The sequence below is a fragment of the Camelus ferus genome, chromosome 15 (assembly GCF_009834535.1).
Source record: "Camelus ferus isolate YT-003-E chromosome 15, BCGSAC_Cfer_1.0, whole genome shotgun sequence".
Classification (NCBI taxonomy): domain Eukaryota; kingdom Metazoa; phylum Chordata; class Mammalia; order Artiodactyla; family Camelidae; genus Camelus; species Camelus ferus.
The window spans coordinates 16,857,677-16,876,835 of NC_045710.1; the positions used below are offsets into that span (position 1 = coordinate 16,857,677).

Genomic DNA, 19,159 nt, shown 5'->3' on the forward strand with positions numbered 1-19,159 from the left:
AGGACAAGACTAGAAGTGAGAACAACTGGGATTGACAAATAAGGTAAAAGGATCTTGTATGAATCTAGAATGAGGTATATGCTTCCAAATATGGATCATAACTGTATCTGAGAATGAAAGAGGAGGGACCGTTGTAAGATCTCCTGTTAACAAAAAGAATTGACAGGACATGGATACCAATATGAAATGAGGAGTAAAAGAGGAGAGTAAGAAATAACTACAAGATTGCAAACCTAGGAGTTGGAAATTTTCATAACCTGTACTTCTGATATGGAGAAACTAGAAATATGCCTTTTTGGTTACATGGAATAATAAATTCATGATTAGAATTTTGGGTGATATTTTTATAACAAAAAGGGGATATGGCAGTCTTTAGTATTGAGAAGGAGCTGGAGGCAGAGTAAGTTTAGGGCTAGAGAAAAAGGATTTACTCAGACATATTAATTAAAGCCATGTGAGAAATTCTTATGGCTCTCAGCAGTCTTTATAATAAACTTTACAAGCCTGGCTGCTAACACATGGCACTGTAGTTATTTAATAATTTTGGAATTAAAGGAAAAGTTTAAGGCCTTTTTACCACTTAACCAGAATTTTCTCTCCTTTTATAAGGATAGATGGAGTGAAAGAGAATGGAGAGATACGTTTTTTGGCACTAATAAAATCCAAAAGGTAGTGATGAATATAAGGCCAGAGATAAGATTCTGAGTTTCATTAGGGATTCCACAGAACAGTGGTTGATGGGGGCAGACCAGAAGGGATCTTTAAGTGCGGTCACTACCTGGCACAACATGTGAGAGTGAGAAACCTGGCTGGCATGACGGGGGAAATGACTTTGTGTTCTCTGGCATCTATACCAAGATCCTAACATAGACTAAACATTTGATCCTTGTCGCCTGACTACATAAACACAAGGTTAGGAGTATAGAATTCAGAGTTGGTAAGTATAATTCAAAATTGAAGTCTAGTTCATCGTTTTAACTTTAATCATATATGTATTGTTTCTTTTCTTATCAATATAAAATCTCAAACCTTATGAATAAAAGTTGTTTTAAATCCTTTTCAAAGTAGAGTGTAACATAAATAAATATAAAAAATAATGTCTCTGACTCTTATACAGTCAGTTTTTACATTTACATGTGAAGTGATTTTTCTCTTTAAAAAACTCATTGTCCATTTAATTATTCTAACAGTATTTTCATCCTAACTGATCTCTGTGATTTAGTAAAGGATGACTAATTTTATTTTACAGACACAGAAAGTGTAGAAACACTAAATAGCTGATGACTCCTGTGCTTTGTTTAGATGTGGATGCTTTTATGATGGCTGTGCTTCTCTATTCATTGAGAGACTACAGTGTTTAGATATTTTCTAACCATAGGGAGCTTCTTCCTCCCTTATGGTTGGAAAATTCGTTAGGGTAGATTTCTTACTGTTTTCTGTCCTTTTTAGGTGTGAAGTTTTTCAACATGAGTGGCCTTGGGGACAGTTCATCTGACCCTGCTAATCCAGACTCCCATAAGAGAAAAGGATCGCCATGTGACACACTGGCATCAAGGTAGGAACACTCTTTTCTTAGTCTTTTTCTGGCAGAGTTGCTATATCATTTTCATTGTCACTTTATCTACTTCAAGTTTACTGGCCTCCTCTGAGTCCCTCATACTCACCACTTTCTCTTCCTTCCCCAGGGCCTTTCTTTATACGTGCTGCTCCCTCAACCAGTTTGCTCCCTCTCAGTTTCCTGTAGTCAACACACATGCATTCTCCAAATGCTAGTTTAGTCATTCCTTCCTTAGAGGGAGCCTTCTCTTCCTCCCATAACTATTAGGAAGTTCTCCAAATCTCCCCCACTCATGTATCTATTTCACATGTATTTTTATACCTATAATCCGTAATTTTCAGGTTTTTACTAGTGTGCTTATTTTGTGAATCCTCTGGATTTTCCACTACATGCTAAGTTGCCACTTGAAAAGAACTACTTGTCTGTTGCTCACCATTTTATCCCTAGTTCCTAGCACAATGCGTGGTTTATATATAGTAAGAACACAGTAAATGTTTGTCAAATGAATAAATAAATCCATTGTACACCGTTAACTGCTACATCAGAACATTATGGTATTATTGGGACAAATAAATAAATTGTTACAATATCAAGATTTTAAAGAATGAGCATTTGTGGAATTAAAACTTGTGTTATAAGGAACATGGTCATCTTAAATAGGCAAAAGAGAATTATAGCTAAGAAGACTCTAACAGATGCCAGACAGAGAAGGAATCTCAATCAGATCAAAAGAGCAGCTTCCTACCTGAGAGAAAGAGTTGGAGGTTTTCTCCATTTACCTTCTAGGATCTAGAGCAAGATTTCTCAACCTCCACAGTGTTGACATTGTTGGCAAGATAAATTCTTTGTTGTGGGAAGCTATCTGTATATCATAGGATATTTAGCAATATCCCTGGCTTCTATAGACTAGATACCAGTAGCACCTTTTATCACTTATGATAACCAAAATGTCATATTAATTGTGATAACCAAAAATGTTTATCTGGGGACCAGAAAAGCACTATGGCCCCAAGTTGATAATCATTAATCTGGAGCGTAAAACAATAGAAGACTCTTTTGTCATTGGATTACATGTGCTTTTTTTCTCATGAGGGGACAAAGAAAGAATTTTAATAGGAGAGTGCCAGGGCTCCAGACTAGAGAAAGAAAAGTGACTATTTCTCTTAATCAGTTCAGAGAACTGTCATAGAGAGATAATAATCTAAGTACTCATAATCATAGATAAGTGTCTAGATGAAAGGAGGAATGCTGAGATCAAGTGCAATCTAAGTTTGTGTTGTCAAAGTTAATGTGCTTGTTTATATCTATATATAGGTCAGTCCTTCTTAAAGGGAAATTTAAGAATAAATAAATAAAGCCATTACCTTGACATTACATTTTTATTTGGGGGAATTTTTAAAAAATTTTTATTTGTTGGGGGAGGTAGTTGGATTTATTTATTTATTTACTTTTAGAGATGATACTAGGGATTGAACCAAGGACCTTGTGCATGCTAAGCATGCTCTCTGCCACTTGAGCTATACCCTCCACCCTATTTGGGGAAATTTTTTAAATCAATAAAAGAATAGACTAGGAAACTGCGTATACCCATCATATATAATTGATAATATTTTGCCATATTCTTAGTATTTTTAAATATTTTATCACATTTGCAGTCTTGTTTAAATAGAAGTAGTAAAATGATTAATGATTAAATTTATTTAACTCTAATTAATTCTTTCAATCTATTTTTAATAATTATGTTTATATGAGTATCCCAATATAGAATGTTTATTAAATTTACATATTATATGATACTGTATATATTTTTCTACAATATACTTTTTCAGCATGGATCTTAAGATATAAATATACATAAACAGTTCTGTTAAGTTTTGATAAATATTGTACTACATGAATATGCCACATTTGAAAAATCTATTTTCCTCAGATAGACATTTCCTATGGATAAACAACATTTTTGTTACAAATTTTCACTCTTACAGCCAGCTCTTCTGGGAACACCTCATACACACCTCATATTTTATATACATAAGAGTTTATTTAGGATCTGTGCAGATTTTTATGTTAACTGGGTAATTACCACATTGTTCTTCAAATAATAAGCATTGAGAGTTCCTTTTTACTCATGTTTTAACCCACACTATTTTCTCCTCACTTTAATTTTTTGCCAGTCTGGTGGGTGTGGGGTTATAATTTTAAGTACATTTCCCTGATAACTAGATAAGTTGATCATGATTTTTGTTTTTATTGTTTTATTCGTTTTCCTCTTCTGTGAATTTCCTAGTTGTGTCTTTGGCTATATTTCTGCTGGATAGTTTGTGCTTTCCCTTTTTATTTGTAAGAGTTATGTTTAATTTTCTAGCTAAATTTCTACTCTTTTTTTGCTTATATTTGATGCAAATATCTTCTCCCAGTCTGTTTATTTCTATTTACGATGTCTGTTGAGATACCTTAGAACCTAGGGTTTTTAAAGGGTCTTGTTTAAGAATTGTTTTCCTCTATCTCAAGGCCTCAAATATATTTCTGTATATTTTCTTCTAATATACTTTTAGAGTTTTAACTAATCGGAAATTTATTTTTCTGTATGGTATAATGTAGGCGCCTAATTTTTTTCCCTATATAGAATGTCGGTGATTATAACCATATCCTTTCCTTTGCTTTTGTGCTGTTACCTTTATCAGAAACCTAGTTCCTGCATAGATAGGCATCTGATTTTGAACTTTCACTTGACAATCACCTTTATATCTGATGGGGCAAGTCACTCTTCCTTGTTATTTTTCAAAATTGTTTTCCCTGTTCTTGGTCCTTTACTCTTCCATTCAGACTTTAGAATCAGTCTTTTAAGTTTCCCCTGAAAAAAATCCTGCTGGGATTTGGATTAGAATTCCATTACTTTTATAAATTAAGTTGGGGAGAATTGACATTTTTATTTCCTAGGTTCTAGAGTGCTCTTATTTATGAATATAAAGGCTTTTCACTTATTCAAGTCTTCACTGTTCTTCAATAATAGTTTATAATTTTCCCCTTTGAGTGTCTAGCCCATCTTTAATCAAATATATTCCAGGGTACCATAGAATTTTTATTGCTTTTAGAAGTATCATTTTGTCTATTGCATTTCTAACTGGCAGTTATTTAGTGTTTAGGAATGCTAATGATTTGGGGGTATTGATCTCATACCCATCCATTATTCTGAACTTTCTTATTTATTTTAATAGTTTATGTGTAGATCTTGTCTTTTTTGTGTGTATACATAATCACATTACAAATATCAAAAATTTCATTTATTTTCCTCTTCTTAGATGTCTTAAAGATAATTATCTTTGCACATTTGCTTTAAAAATATTTGAAAACATTCTCTCCTTCAGGTTTAAAAGTATGGGCTTTGGTTTTAATTAAGTGATATTTTTGATATGGTTAACTAAAAATTTTTGACTTTGAAATTGAGTCTGTACATGTGTACCACCTTGTAATACTTCTTTTGGTTTTGCTATTAGAATGCTATCTCGCCAAGCAGATTGTGAACTCATTAATCATAAAGAGCATATGTGAGTTCTCAGGATATTGCCAGCCCTGTGTATAAGAGCTCTAGATAGGAGAGTTTCTCAGTAATTTTTTGGTGGGGTGAGATGTCTTGAATTTCCTTCCTGTTACCTCTTCTCCATTTTTTAACTCTTCTAGGAGAATGAGGATTAAAATGCCAGTTTTTAAATGGTAAATAGCTGTGCCTTGTGCTTACTTAACATTTCCAGTTCAGCTCAACAAGTGCTTTATTAAATGCCTACTATTCAACCAACACCACGTGCACGATGTTATAAGGATATATGTGAAGTGTGAAACATGCTTTCTGTCTTCAAGAAGCTTACAAATCTGGTCATGACACTCATTCTCTTTCTTATTCTGGGCTCTCCCTTGCCCTGAAAATAAATAATCATAAAGTGATGATAATAGATAACATTTATTGAGCTAATAGTATATGGCAGGAACTGTGCCAAGCATTTTATAGGTTATCATCTTGTTTAATCCTCACAAAACCCTATAAGGTAATTGTCATTATCCCTGTTTTACAGATAAAGAAATGGAAGCTTAGAGAAGTTAAATTGCTGTTAAGTAACTTTTCCAGGGTTGCTTAGCTAGTAGATAACAGAGGAAGTTTGAACTTGTGTTTTTAAGCAATCTGTCATGTTCTTTATTACAGTATATGCAAGAGCCCTTGTGATCTGTCTCAGACCTCATCTCTTGCCCTTTCGTTTCTAATCATCTGTGGTTCAACCATACTGAGCTATTTATTGGTTCTTTAACTTGACATTTTCACTCTCACTTTTACATTTGAAGAAGGTGTTTTTATCTTTTAGGATACCAGTCTCTCCCCACCACTAGGTTTAGACATCTCATTTCTCTAGGTGCCATCTCTGTGTGCTTCTATAGTACTATTATAATCTTGTCACATAGTTTTATGATGGTTCCTTTTCTTTGTTCTCCCACTTTGCTCTTGGGGCTATGACTAATTTACTCCTGGATGCCCAGGACGCAGTACATGATTATCTGGCACATAATAAAAGTATAGGAGCATTTGGTAGAAACATAGTAAGGTGAAGAAAAAAGATACATGAGAAGTTAAGTCTTATTAGCATTAAGTAACATATATGTAATGTAAATAGAAATAAAGTGGGTAAGTGAGAAGAGAAGTGTAGATGGCCAAAGTAATGAAGCCTTCTTTTCCGTTAAGGTAGAATTTGTTTTGTCATCTCCATCTTTCCTTCAGTTTTGACCTTATTTGAGTAAATCTGCTCTCATTTTCTACTCTTGCTTGCTAGTTACTTCATTTCATGGTGATTTTCCTGGTCTCATTCTTAGGGCATTTTATAGACACCTCTCACCATTTCATTACTTTCAGCTTCTTGCTTCCTTTGTCACCTCTCTGTCTGATCCTGCCCAATTCTATTACTCTTAGTTTTCTTTTACTCTACAGTGGTTTCGAGCATTTTGGTTTTACATAAAAGTTAATGTCAAAAACAGATTTGGGAGTCCCAGCAAGTGAATCCAATTTACTCATGTTGGAATTCAGACTCATAAATTTAAACAAATCATACTTTAGACTGAATCTACTTAATAAGTCGAAAATAGTCAGTTTCTCTAAGGTAAAATCAGATGTCCTCCAAAATATTGTCAGGTTACAGAACTGGAGTTCTCTAATACCTTGTATATATCTTTTTTTAAAAAAAGTATGTTACTCATTTTCTTCTTACTTCATTTTCAGTGCCTTGGTGTGAAATTTGTCAAAATATCTCACTACAATAGTACTTGCTGTGAACATTGTAAGATAAAGTTTTACTAAGTAAAATGGGATTAATTTCTCAGTAATGAAATAATTAAAAGTTAAAGACAGAACTGTGATTCTTATGGTTTTAAAATCTGGTTTTGTTTTGGGATGTGTACCATTTTGTAGTATTTTGTTTCATTTAGGTAAATACATTCGATTAGTTGACTTGGCTCTTTTCAACTTACTGAGTCTTTATGTAAATGCTTTCACTTTTGTAGTTTTTTTGTTGTGAAAAGTAAATGGTATTTTAATTGTTGCTAATTAAGAACTTTTTAGCAACTGATCTTTCCCTCTTATCACTTCTTTTTTTCTACCATTTTTATATGCAGTCAAGTAATTTTGATTGTTTCTTGTAAAACAAAGAGCTACTTGTGACCAGTCTTTCTTATTATGTTGATAATAGAAAAATTTATTTAAAGTAGTACTTTACTGTCTGTATGTGTTACATAAACATGGTGCCTGATGACTTGGTTAAATAAACAAGGGGTAAAGACTAGAAAACAAAAGTGAACAATATTCATCTGATATGTTTGAATCAATGTAAAGTGCTAGCTGTTTGCACTGTTATCCTTTGTTATCATTATTTTGCTTTAAGGTAAATTGAGTTTGATTTTATTTATTACATTAATGAGAGCTTATGCATAGTTTTTTTTCTAAGTTTTTTAGAACAAAATTGTATACAACAGACATTTTTCTCTGTACCTTTGTCTCTAATTATTGATATACTGTTCTTTTTATTTTACGTTTTGGATGGATGCTTTTTTCTTTTTGATGAGGACTAACTGTCTGATCATTATAAGAATCAAGACTTTGTCAGATTTCTCATAATTTATTTGAACTCTAGTATAGTCTGCCCTGCTTAATTTACAACAAACTATTTGAAAATTCAGATTTTCTATTATAAAAAGTTATTGTTTAGAATGGATAATAATTTCAAATTCCACTAGTATGTGTACTGTATGCTTCTTTTTAATATCTAGTATTCATTGATTATTTGAAATATTCAATGTATATATATCATTGAGGAAATACATCTATGATAGCAGTTATTTGTATGTATTTTAGATATTTATTTATATTGTTTCCTGAATCTAGTTTTATAGTCTGGATAAAAATACGAGTCTATAAGTATATAAATATTAAATATTTGAACATAAAAGAAAATAAGATGGTAGAAATGTACAGTAACTGGATTTTCTTTGTGTAACAGCACTGAAAAGAGGCGCAGGGAGCAAGAAAACAAATATTTAGAAGAGCTAGCTGAGTTATTGTCTGCCAACATTAGTGACATTGACAGCTTGAGTGTAAAGCCAGACAAATGCAAGATACTGAAGAAGACAGTCGATCAAATACAGCTAATGAAGAGAATGGAACAAGGTAAAACAAACAAACAAAAATCCTTGGCTTTGTATTTTGTTTTTAAGACATTTACAATATGTGATTTTGTTGTTAAGAAATTGCATTCAACTTCATAATTTTATTAAACATTTTTGTTTAGATGCTGTTTATTTTAGAACGTGAATCTGAGACCCTTCTTTTATAGCAAAGTGACTTACTAAGTTATCTTGAAAACTGGTTGCCTTGAAAGATTATGAGACCCAGTATCATAGGGGATGGAGTCAGGACATTCAAGTTGTGGTATCAGACCTGAGGCCCTGGCATAGAGTTGGGAGACAGTAACTTAGAGGTAGGAAAATCCCTCCATCTGAATAATAAGCTTGTCTCTGCCTGGGCTCTGGGTGGAGGAAACAGTCTTCTCTGAGAAAACCCTGAATTACTTTTACGGTGCATGTTTAAACTATCCATATTTACTGGGGACTCCATACCACAAAACCCCTGGGTTGCCTACCGGAAGCAAAAGCAACGCATTTTGGAAGAACACACTCATACCTGGCCCCATCATATTCTCAAAGATAAAGTGCTTCTGAGGGGGATTTTATTCTAAAATCTTCTATAACTTATGAGGAAATAATCTATAGTGAGTAAGAACACAAATAACAAACAGAAGGACTAGAACCTAGAGAACTTCAGATGAATAGCAGCAATGTGAAAAAACTATAAATAGTATGTTTTAAATGGTTAAAGTGATACAATTTTAATATTTTAGGAGCTAGATAGTCCAGTGACAGCTAATTTAGCAGAGAAGAGAAACTGGTATTTTAGGTTTTCAGAGAGGAGAGCCAGCAAGAGGCTGGATGGTTGCTGCTCAGTCTGGTAACCCTGGCAGCCTGGCTAACACTCCCTCAGCTGAGGATGGGAGGATTCCTCTGGGGAAATGGAGCAGTCCAAAGGGAAAGACACATAGACACTGACAGTTTGGATTGATCCCCAGATGAAAAAATCAGCTCTTTGCCTTGGCCCCACTCTTCACACAGCTGCCAGCCAGGATTTTAATACCTCACTTTTTAATAGGAATAAAAATCCAGATATTTGAGGAAAGTCTGTATTGTAAAAGAGAACATATCAGGCAAATGAACAGAAAAAAAGAGAACTCAGAGGAAGAAGAAGAAAATGTAAAACCATCAAACAGCCCCTCAGAGACAAAAGGGAGGATCTTTCATCTGTGAAACAGGAAAAAGATGCTATAAAATGAAACATTTAAAATAATAAATAACTTTTGGAACTTAAAATCAGGATAGCTGAAGAAAAACTTTACCTCATTACCATGTTTTTTACTCTTTGCCTGCTCCTACCCTCTGCCCCAACCACACCAGGCACTCTCTGCCTCAGGTATTTGCACTGCCTGTTCCCTCTGTCTAGAGTGCTTGTCCCTGGCTATACACAAGGTTCACTCCCTCATCCCTTTTATGTCTTTGTTCAAATATTTCTTCTCATTGAACTTGTCCATCACTAACCTAATAAACATACACACCCCTACCTCTCTACATCTTCCTTGATTTATTTTCCCCATGGTATTTTTTACATCTAACATATTACACATTTTATTTATGTATTGTCTGCTTACACTCACTAGAGCTTCATGAGAGTGTGGATTTTTGTTTGTTCACCATTGTATCCTCAATACCTAAAGCAGCTCCCGGCTACGTAGTAGACTTTCAGTGAATATTTATTGAATAAAAGAATAAAGTATTGAAAGATAATTTGAAGAAATTCCTTAGAAAATAAAATAGAAAAACAAGCAGTGGAAAACAAGAGAAGGATAAAGAATGTATAGGATTAGTTCAGGAGATAAATTAGTTCCAGAAAAAGAGAATAGACCAAATAGAAGGGAAGAAATTGTAAGAACTAATACAGAAAAGCAGAAACAAAAACAATTCACAGAATTAGAGAGAGATGGGTTTCCAGATTGAAAGCACACATGTAATGCCCAGCACAGTGGGGGTAAAAAAACGCACACCAATGCACAATGTCCTGACACCAGAGAGAAAAAACGAGAGAAGAAAAAAACAGACACATACTAGGTTACTTTCAGAAGGGTCCAGATTTCTGAATAACTAGCCACTGAAAATGAGAATTCTGGACCTAGAGTCCTGTGTCCATCCAAATGAAATATGAGCTCAAAATAAAGACATTTTCAGACCTTAAAAGCCTCAAAAATGTTACCTCCTATGTACTTTTTTCAGAAATACCTATCAAGACCAAGATAATAAACCAAGAAAGAAAGGCATAGATCTTAACCCAGGGAAAGTGTAGAATCTTAACAAAAGAAAGGTAGAGGAGACCCAGGATTACAGTTGAGCAGCAGACTAAAAAAGTGGCCAGTTCTAATTAGAGAAGGTGGATAGAGACTCTAGGAGGAGTATTTTTGTGGGGAAAAAATGGAACATATAAAGTATCTGATAACAGACCACATTGAGAGGAATTTCTCAGCCCTGGAGGAGAGTTTAGAGATGAGTCAAACTTTACAAAAAAACTAAAACACAAAATATGAGAATTATAAACTATAGCACACACCTTGACTCATTTGTGAACTATTATTTCTGTAGCCATAGTAACATAGATATTAAATACTGACTGCTCTAAAAATTATTGTAAGTATACTTGGAAGAGGGGAAATGTGTGTCTAGATGGTTGATGTAAGTAGATTAAATTCTTTCCTTTCATGATAGCATGTTAATAGAGTTTGTTTAACATGGACACAATCAGAATATAGCACATAAGCATGTAATTGAGAAATGTGGAATGTATTAGAATACAGGCAAGGCTAGCTGTAACAAGGGAGCCAAAGTTCAGTGGCTTTAACAAGATAGTCTAGGTATGTGTCAGAGGTTCAGTTTCCTTCCAACTCTTTTACTGTACGTTCCTAGGATATTACCATTATCCATGAGGTCGTACATGGCTCACCTGTCCACATCCCAGCTGACGAGGAGAAAGAAGAAAACAGGAAGGCATGCTTCTTTCCCTTTAAGAACAAGACTCAGAAATTGCATGTCACTTCTGTTCAACATCTCTTAGGCCAGTGATATGGCCACTCCTGCCTTAGGTTTTGCCTAAATTTTATTTATGTATGTATATATATATATATAGAGAGAGAGAGAGAGAGGGAAAGAGAGAGAGTCAGTTTACAATGCTGTGTCAATTTCTGGTGTACAGCATAATGCATTAGTCATACATGAACATGCATATATTTGTTTTCATATTTTGCATAAAATTTTAAGTGTTTTGCTTTTCATGCATAATTACTTAATGCACTTGGACTTGATGGTATGTCTTTTTGGAACTATTTTAAAAACCTGTCTTCTTGTTACAAATGATGAAATGATGAAGGGAGTATGTCTTAGAACTAAAAGAGAAACTCCTGTATCATAATAATAAAGAAAAAAAAACCCAATTTTTTAAAATGGGCAAAGGCTCTGGATAGACATTTCTATAAAGAAGATGTACAGATGACTAATAAGCACATGAAAAACATGCTCATAGTTTGACTCACAATATTAGCCATGAGAGAAATACAAATTAAAAACCACAATGAGAGACCACTTTGGAAACCAGTCCAATAGTTTCTCAAAATGTTAAACATAGTGTTACCATATGGCCCAGCAAGTCCACCTAAAGGTCCACTTACCTAAGAGAAATGAAAACATGTCCACACAAAAACTTGTACACAAGTGTACATACCAGCATTATTCATAAATAGTCAAAAAGTGGAAACAACCCATACACCTATCTGCTGATCAATGAGTAAATAAAATGACGTACACCTGTACAGTGGCATATTATTTTGCAATAAAAGGAAGTGAAGTACTGACAAGTGCTTTACCATAGAGGAATCTGGAACACATTATGCTAGCAAAAGGTGCCAGTCACAAAGGACTACATATTATATGATTCCATTTATATAAAATGTCTAGAATAGGCAAATCTGTAGAGATGGAAAGTAGATTGATGGCTGCCTTGGGTTTGGGGAAATGAGGAGTGACTGCTAAAGGTTATGGGGTTTCTTCTTGGGGTGACGAAAATGTTCTAAAATTTATTGTGATGGTGGTTGAATGACTCTAAAAACCATTGAATTGTAGGCTTTAAATGCATGAACAGTATTCTGTGTGAATTGTAGTTCAGTAAAGCTTGTATTAAAAATACTACATGAGATAACATTTAACACCCATTAGATTTGTAAAAAATTTAAAACTCTGATGATATCAAGTGTCACTGAGGATACAGAAAAACAAAAACTCTTGTATGTTACTGGTGGTACAACCTCTTTAGAGAGCAATTTGTTAATCTTAGTAATGTCAAGAATACCCAGACCCTATGATCCAGCAATTTCACTTCTAGTATTTCCCCTAAAGAAACTGTCACAAATGTGCAAAAGAGGAAATACTGAAAATAGTTTATTACAGCACTGTATGTAGTAGTCAAAAGGTCTACCAGTAGGAGACTAGGAAATCAGCTGTGAGTTACTCATATGATACTGTACAGTGGTTCAAATGAGTGAAGCAAATATATATGTTATCAGAGTAGCTAAATTTCAAACATAACATTGAGTGGGAAAAAAAGTATGTTGAAAAAATCTCTGTATTTTTATGTAAACTTTAAAACATAAAATAATAATATATACATAAAATCATACATATGTAGTTGAAGTATAAAAACATGCTTAGTGATGATTATGTTGACCTCAGAATGCTGGTTACTTCTGAAAAGGAACAAAGGAGGAATGGGGCAGAGCTGTAGCTCTATTTGCAGCATTTTATTTATTTAAAAAGGAAGGACCTGAAGCAAATATTGTTAACATCTGTGAAGAATAAGTGGTGACTATGTGTATGTGATGTCACTTTCAGTGTTTCTAGAATATTTGAAATATTTCATATTTTAGAGTAAAAAATGAATCTCTATATTCAGTAATACCATATTTGGTTTTTGGTGAACTAAGTAGTGTGACAGATTAGAAACTTATTTAAATATGATGCTGCTTTAAGATGATGGATGATTCCAAATCATTTAGCAGTTGCAGTTTTATCAGTCAGATCATCATGACATTAATGTGAAAGGTTAGCTAGTTCATGCAGGCTCACAGAATCATATCTTCACACTCTCTTCAATAGCAATTGATTAAATCAGAAAAGGAGAAAGAAAAATGGAGGAAATAATTATTCTTTTACATTTCATCCATTTCTTTAAAACTTTTGGTGTGGACTTTTAAAAAAGGCTATGTATGTATTTATACCATTTTTTTCCTTTTGCTGCAACACTGGGCTTAGTAGGTCAGAATTCAAATTCTCCTGCTGCCACTTATTATATGATTTGGGACAAATTACTTAACCTTTGTGAACTTCAATTTTATCACCCATAAAAGGAATATAATTAAGATTAAATGTGAAAGTGCCTTGATACTGAATAACTGTTATTTGAATCTGAAATTAGGTGAATCTGTGTCTTCATAAACTTGCCATTATGGAAATGAGCTCTTTTTGGATGTGTGACTTTTTGTTTCTTTGTTACAGAGAAATCAACAACTGATGATGAAGTACAGAAATCAGACATCTCGTCAAGTAGTCAAGGAGTGATAGAAAAGGAATCCTTGGGACCTCTTCTTTTAGAGGTAACTGTTCTCATCAAATCTTTGTTCTAGCCCAGTTTGGTTTTTTTAAAATCTTTTTTACATCCAATTAGTAAATTATAAAACAAGTAAACTTTTAAAGAACTTTTAATAATTATTTTATTTTTGAAACTGCTTTGACAGTTGTTACTATTTCAAATGTGAATAACAAACATGAGAAGTTTTCATCAAGGTGTTCTAATGGTCAGATGGAAAACTAGCCTAGTGTCTGGCTTTGCTATTTATTGCTGGGGTAGTAGGACCAGTTAGGAAAATAAAACTTAGAATTACTTAGCTAGCTAGTGCTATTTTCTACTGTAGAATTTCATTTTTGAGTAAGGGCCACCTCATTTTATTGCAGTAGATGTTTTCCTGAAAAGTTTTCTGACTAAAAATTTTAGATTGTTTATGTAGACATTGTAAAAGGACTTGCTACTTTAATGACTTTCTGTCAAACTTTTAAAGCGAAGAACCTTTAATCTTGAATTACTTTGTAACTGCTGTGTAACTTTCACACTGTTGTTTCCTATCTAATCTTCACTTCCTCTGTTCTCAACACAGATGTTTTGTTTCCAAGCAGGCTTGTCACCTTAAGTGCTCCCTTCTCATACATGAATGTTTAAAAACATTTACCTGCGTGTGTGTACATAACTCATTCCCCACAAATTAGGCTTTTCTATCTCTAGGGCTAATTTTAGTTTCTATATATCATATTTATTATATACATATATGTGCTTAAATATAAATGTATTTGTATGTAAATATATGTCTGTATATATATAAATTCTCTTTTCCTTGTCCTACTTCAAGGCCCTCCTTTCTGGTGAAGTCTTCCTGACAACTCAAACATGTATAGGTCTCTTGATTTTCTAATCCTTTTATACATTTTTTACTATTAGCCTAACTATTCCTCTGTTTTTATGTTAACTATAATTCTGTCTACCAACACCACTAATATGAGAACAGTCTCAAAATTCAATTCTTGGTATTTTAGCCCAAGTAATATCATTTGCTTCATCTTTTATCTCTTTACAGATGACACCCAAATGTGTACTTCTTGCTTTAACCTCTTCCCATACTCTATGCCTGTACTTTTAACAGGCTGCTAAATATTTTTGACTCTCTTATTAGCAATTTACCCCTCAAAATGTAAATTCTTTATTTTCCCTTCATGTTATACAAGCACTTCATTACTTTAGACTATTGGTTTTAATGATTTTTATTAGGGGAATGAGCATGTATTTTATAGAGTTGTAAAATATAAAAAACATTGGCCATTGAAACTGGATAGCAACTACTCTCTAAGTGAGTGTATACACATATACCTGGGAGAGGGGGAAGCTACCACATGTGATGGACTCTGAATTTTTTATTCTTTTCACAACCCATTAACTTGATTGCATGATATTTGACTGCCTTTTGGAAATAGTGTTATAATAAATACAGTGAAAATGTTAATGGTAGAATTTATGTGGTATATGCAGATGCTCACTACAGAATTATTTCAACTTTGCTGTATTTTGAATTTTTTAAAATACAAGCCATTAAAGGAAACTAAAGAAAGAAGAGTACTTTAGGCTCATTTCCCACCACCCCATCTCTTCCCAGCCTTGGCACCTGTCACCACCTCACTACTTGGTTACACTTGGGCCCTTCCTGCAGACTTGATCCATCCTAGCACTTAATACCTGTCTCCTTTACTCTACAGGGCGCTAGTGGACTAGTCTCTTCATATCTTCTAGGTTTTCTGTGGGGATTCCATCTACCTTCTTGGTGCACCAAACTTTAAAACTGGCCTAAGAACTTTATATCTCCTTTAAATTCATTAAATATTTATTAAATGTATTTTCTGCATATAATGCCATTTGAGTTACTGAAGATGTTTAAGGTATAGAGGTTCTTGAGATTTTTGGAGTTCTTGTAGAGAAATGGTAATTATTTAAATCCTAGCTTTACCACATGTTCTTCAGAAACCACAGAGATCGACAAGGAGAGAAATGGATTATCCACAAACTGAAAACACCAAACTGGAGCCAGAGAATACTACTAAACCCTAACCCTGCCTCGTTGCCTTAAACTTTATGAAATCTAATCCAGGGCAGCTAAGAGAAGAAATGGTAGGAAAGCCACCACGAGATTGTCCATTGAATCATGTCCAGGCTTCAGTCCAGAGCTGCACTGTTCAGTAAGACAGTCACACATGGCTGTTCAAAGTTAAATACAATTAAAAATTCAAAGCTTCAGTCTCACCAGCCACATTTAAAGTACTCAGTACCCACATGTGGCTAGTAGCTACTGTATTGAACAACACAAATGGAGAACATTTCCATCACTGCAGAAAGTTCTGTTTGACATCAGTCTAGAGGGACTTGCTCAGGTGGAAGATCTGTTCATCTAAAAGGTGATCAAATATCCACCATATTGTGAGAAATTCTCACCGTACAGTTTCCACTATTTTTCCCCTTCCCCTTTTTTAAACATAAAAAAAGGTAGCATGAGTTAAGAATAAAGTATTGGAGGTAATCTCCTCACACTTAAAGAGATAGTGGTATTAGAATTTACTCAACAAAGATTTGTTACTTGGCACACAGTAAGTACTCATCAGTGCAGGCAGTTTTTTTAAAGCTCCTCATTCTCCATTGCTCTTTGCTGTCTAAATTCCTCTGCTCCTGTTCAAAGGTCTGACCTAACACTCCTTACTTCCCACTGCTTGAAAAGAAAAATTACATTTCAGTCACCAAGGTCTCCCTAGACTTGCATATGCATCAGGCCTCCTACCTCACTGTGTCCCATTCGTTGCTGTGTGGCTCTTGACTCCTTTCATCACCAACTCCTTCTTCCTTAACACACTTCACGAGCCTCTTTTATAAACCTGTCTCTTCTCCTGTCTGCCTGCTCCTTAGCCTCTCTCAGATTTCTCTTTATTTACCTACTTCTTAAATGTTACCATCCCTCAGGGTTCTGGCCTTGGATCTTTTCCTTTATTTTTTAAAAAAATTCTGTACACACTTCCTGGACAATTTTATTGACATCTGTGCCTCACTCTGTATGATGTATTCATGTGTGTGTGTGCACATGCGTGTGTATGCATAAAATACCAATTAGAATTCTCTGATTTCAGGGAACAGACATCAATTCTGACTAAATTAAGCAAATATGAGTTAATGGGACGCTGTTTGGAGATCACAGAACCATGCTTGAAAATAAGGTGAAACCAAGGCATCTTAAGAAGGCTAGAAAGCCAAAACTATATGAATGGTCTCTTCGAAAGAACCGTCTGGACAGTGCCCTGCTGCCAGAATGAATGTGTTCCAGCCATGTTCATTTTTTAAATAATTTTCCTTAAGGTTCACATTTAGGGAGGAAGTTTCCTAATGGCCTGGTTAAGAATCCCATGAGATTTTATTTAATGTAGAAGTAACTTCCCAAAGGAGGTCAGATAGTCTGTGAAAGAGGAGAAGATGACTGTGGTGAAAAACAAATAAACAAAAACCAAATGATACTCTATGTACCTGTAAATCACAAATGTCTTGTCTTTAGCCCAGATCTCTCTTCAGAGCTTCCCTTTCATTATATCCTACTGCCTTTTGAATGTCTCCATCAGAAAGTGCCTTGGTCATTTCAAATATAACATTTCTAAACCTAAATTTATAATCCATCCCTTCACCTTGTTTAAAAAAAGTAGAAAAAATAGAAGACTAGATTTTTCCCCCTTTGAATCCCCTTTCTCAAGGAAACCAGAAACCCTAAGTCTTTAAGGAAAGATCATCCCAAGTGCCCCATCCCCACAGCTGCTAGAGGTCACCAAGTGCTGTTTGTTCTGCCTGTGTAGAATCTCTATCACTCTGTCACTTCCACTGCCATTGCCTTGATTCAGGTGCTCATTTGAAGTGGAATGTCACATATCATACTAGCACTGCAGCTCATCTCCTTGTTTCCAATCCACATGCCACACCCACTGCCAGAAGGATCTTTGTTAAAGCAGATCACGTCGTTGCTCTCCTGCTTAAAAACCTTGCCTTAAAGGTGATCCTCATGGCCTTTAGGGTAAAATCTCTCTCTCTCTCTCTCTCTCTTTTTTTTTTTTTTTTTTTTTTTTTGCTTTTTTTTAAAGCTTTTTCCAAAAAAAAAAAAAAAAAAAAACCATTTTATTGTTAAATATATCACAAATATGACAAGTGCATACAAGATGTTTTCTTTTTGTTTTTCTTTTTTTTTTTTTTTTAAAAAAAAACCTCTGAGCTGTTTCCTCTGTTTTGAATGTCTTTCCCTACCCCTTGTCCACCCAAGTTACTGCTCTGTGTCCTTCAAGCCTTGGCTTATGTACTGTGTGGCCTCCTCCCAGGAAACCCTACCAACAACAACCATCCTTTTGCCCATTTGGGTGCTTCACTCTGTGCTTAACTTTTATGAATTCCTCTACTGAACTATAATGTAACTATGTATATTTGCATTTTTCCCTCCAGAGACAGTAAAATTGTTGAAAATATGTATTTTATTCCCAGGATTTTGTCCAGTGACTGCCACTTAGGTGATACTCAGTGAAGCTTGTGTAGTCATTTAAAGCCAGAGCTCTGTGAGCAGCCTTGGCCAGTGTGAACCCTGCAGTAAGACCCAAGGTGGTCCTCTTCAAAGAGTGATATCCTGGGTAGAGAGAAAACCCCTCCGATTGATAACGTTGTACTGAGTAGAGAGGCATTTATTATCTCTTGTGTGCAGCTCAGTGTAAGTCCAGTTATCTTGGAGAAATAGGAAGATTTCTTCCCAGGAGCACACTTGGAAGTTAATTATATGCACAGCATATGAGGGAAACTTGTAGAATAACAGCAAGTATTAGCAGCTTATATTAATCAGACATACTTTTAGAAATCAGAGATGTTTGTATATTCATAGGAATAGTCTCAAAGGATATTCCCTGAAATGTTACCAATCTCTTAAGGGTAGGATTTTGGCAAATCTTATACTATCTACTTCATTATCATATTTTTAAAATTTTTGTAAGAATGTATTTCTTTATAATTAAAAAACAAAAAATGGGCATTTCCAGCAAAAGACAGGCTGTCTGCATCTCAGGAAAAGGTCAGCAGGACAACTCTGCAACCATGGGGCAGCCTTTGTTAACCTGTTTTCTAAGCCAACTTTTTCTGGGGAAGCTCAAAGGAAATTTGATGCCCCAGACTTCTCAGAGGAAACGATGTGTGCATGTAACCGAGGCCAGGCAGAGACCTGGTGAAAGTTCTACACTCCCTGTAAGGCTGACCAGCTGCATATTCCAGAG

At 34.6% G+C, this 19,159-nt stretch overlaps 1 protein-coding gene across 6 annotated transcripts in view; it reads left to right on the forward strand.

Moving 5' to 3' along the window:
- The window catches only part of NCOA1 (nuclear receptor coactivator 1), a 211,595-nt gene that overhangs the window by 128,570 nt on the left and 63,866 nt on the right, over window positions 1-19,159 (forward strand). For all 6 annotated transcript variants that reach the window (XM_032497132.1, XM_032497135.1, XM_032497134.1 and 3 more), the window contains 3 exons: window positions 1,450-1,555; window positions 8,092-8,258; window positions 13,787-13,884. In XM_032497132.1, coding sequence (XP_032353023.1) covers window positions 1,467-1,555; window positions 8,092-8,258; window positions 13,787-13,884 — 354 coding nt within the window. In that variant the 5' untranslated portion in view covers window positions 1,450-1,466. The remainder of the gene's footprint in view (window positions 1-1,449; window positions 1,556-8,091; window positions 8,259-13,786; window positions 13,885-19,159) is intronic.